Source organism: Penaeus monodon, unplaced genomic scaffold, assembly GCF_015228065.2.
Source record: "Penaeus monodon isolate SGIC_2016 unplaced genomic scaffold, NSTDA_Pmon_1 PmonScaffold_7889, whole genome shotgun sequence".
In the NCBI taxonomy this organism is placed as follows: domain Eukaryota; kingdom Metazoa; phylum Arthropoda; class Malacostraca; order Decapoda; family Penaeidae; genus Penaeus; species Penaeus monodon.
In genome coordinates, this window is record NW_023663092.1 from 2,561 (window position 1) to 3,761 (window position 1,201).

A 1,201-nucleotide genomic window follows, 5' to 3' on the forward strand; every position below is an offset into this window, starting at 1 on the left:
ATCTATATTATAATTTTCATATATTATATAAATTTATATATTTATATAATTTTTACAAAAAAACAGAATATTATATATTATTATATATTTATTAATATATAATATATAATATATATATATTATATATATATATATAATTATATTATATATATACGTTTTCAAGCGGGATTCTAGGCTTTCGGGGCGAGGGACGTGGAAGTTTTACAGGGGAAAAAACGTTTTAACATTTTTTACCTTGGTAGCGTTAGTCCAATTAAAAAATATCGGGGTTGGTCCGGGGGCCAAGAAAAGGTCATTATGGGGAACATGAATTGGTTTTCTCTGGGGCAAAACAGGGGGAAAGGCATGAAAACTCGATTTCAACAAGAGCGTTTTTGGAACGGAATTGTTCGTGTAACCTATGCATTTTAGGGACCCAAAGGGGCTGCGTTGGTATTTTTTCCAAGGCCTTGGATTTTTTGTTTTACTGGGTCAGGTTTGCTTCTATGGGAAGGGGCCGAAAAAAAAAAAACCTGGGGACCCCGACCTACTCCAGGGTCCTTGGGGAAATTCTCGCCTTTGATTGGCCCTTTTTGAAACAAAAACAGGTTCCTTCGCCGGGATCCATTGGGGTACCAAGGGGGGTTGGGGGCCAGGGAACCCACGTGTCCAACCGGCCGGGTTACAACCGTGGGAGGGGGGGGGGAACTGGCAATGGGAAAACCTGGTTTACTTGCATTAATTCCGGGATTCCGGGCTAACTCGGGGCTTTCCCAGGGGGGGGGGTGGGGACCGACCTCCCAATTCAGGTTGTCATCTTCTGCGAGGGGGGGTACAACCCTGGGTGGAGGGAGGGGCCGTGGGGGAACGGGACCTAGGAGATCCATGGGGTTTTTGGGGTAGCTTCGACCGAGGAAACCCTGTCGCGAGGGGGAAAAATTAGAGATTGGGGGTGAAGGCGTGGGCCTGCCTGGGAGGTGGGGGGGGGACTCCGCCCGATGGGATCCTCTGGTGGCTGGAAAAAAGGCGAAGGGTTGCGATGCGGGGGCCATTGGGCGCCCCCGGTCGCGGTTTAAGCCCCTTGATTGATTTTGGGGATGGAGATATATTAATGTTTATATAATATATTAAATATATATTAAATATCTATGAAATATATTATATATATAGATTGTATAGATATATATTTAGTGATATGTATACAAACACCACCAACCCACAC

At 44.5% G+C, this 1,201-nt stretch overlaps 1 protein-coding gene across 1 annotated transcript; it reads right to left on the reverse strand.

The window, feature by feature from the left end:
• Positions 1 to 234: 234 nt before the first annotated feature.
• LOC119571766 (amyloid beta A4 precursor protein-binding family B member 1-interacting protein-like) lies at positions 235 to 899 on the reverse strand (the record flags this gene model as incomplete). Its single annotated transcript, XM_037918917.1, has 2 exons — positions 235 to 321; positions 513 to 899. Coding segments are annotated over 2 exons (474 nt in total), but the record flags the coding sequence as incomplete, so codon positions are not given.
• Between the last annotated feature and the right edge of the window lie 302 nt (positions 900 to 1,201).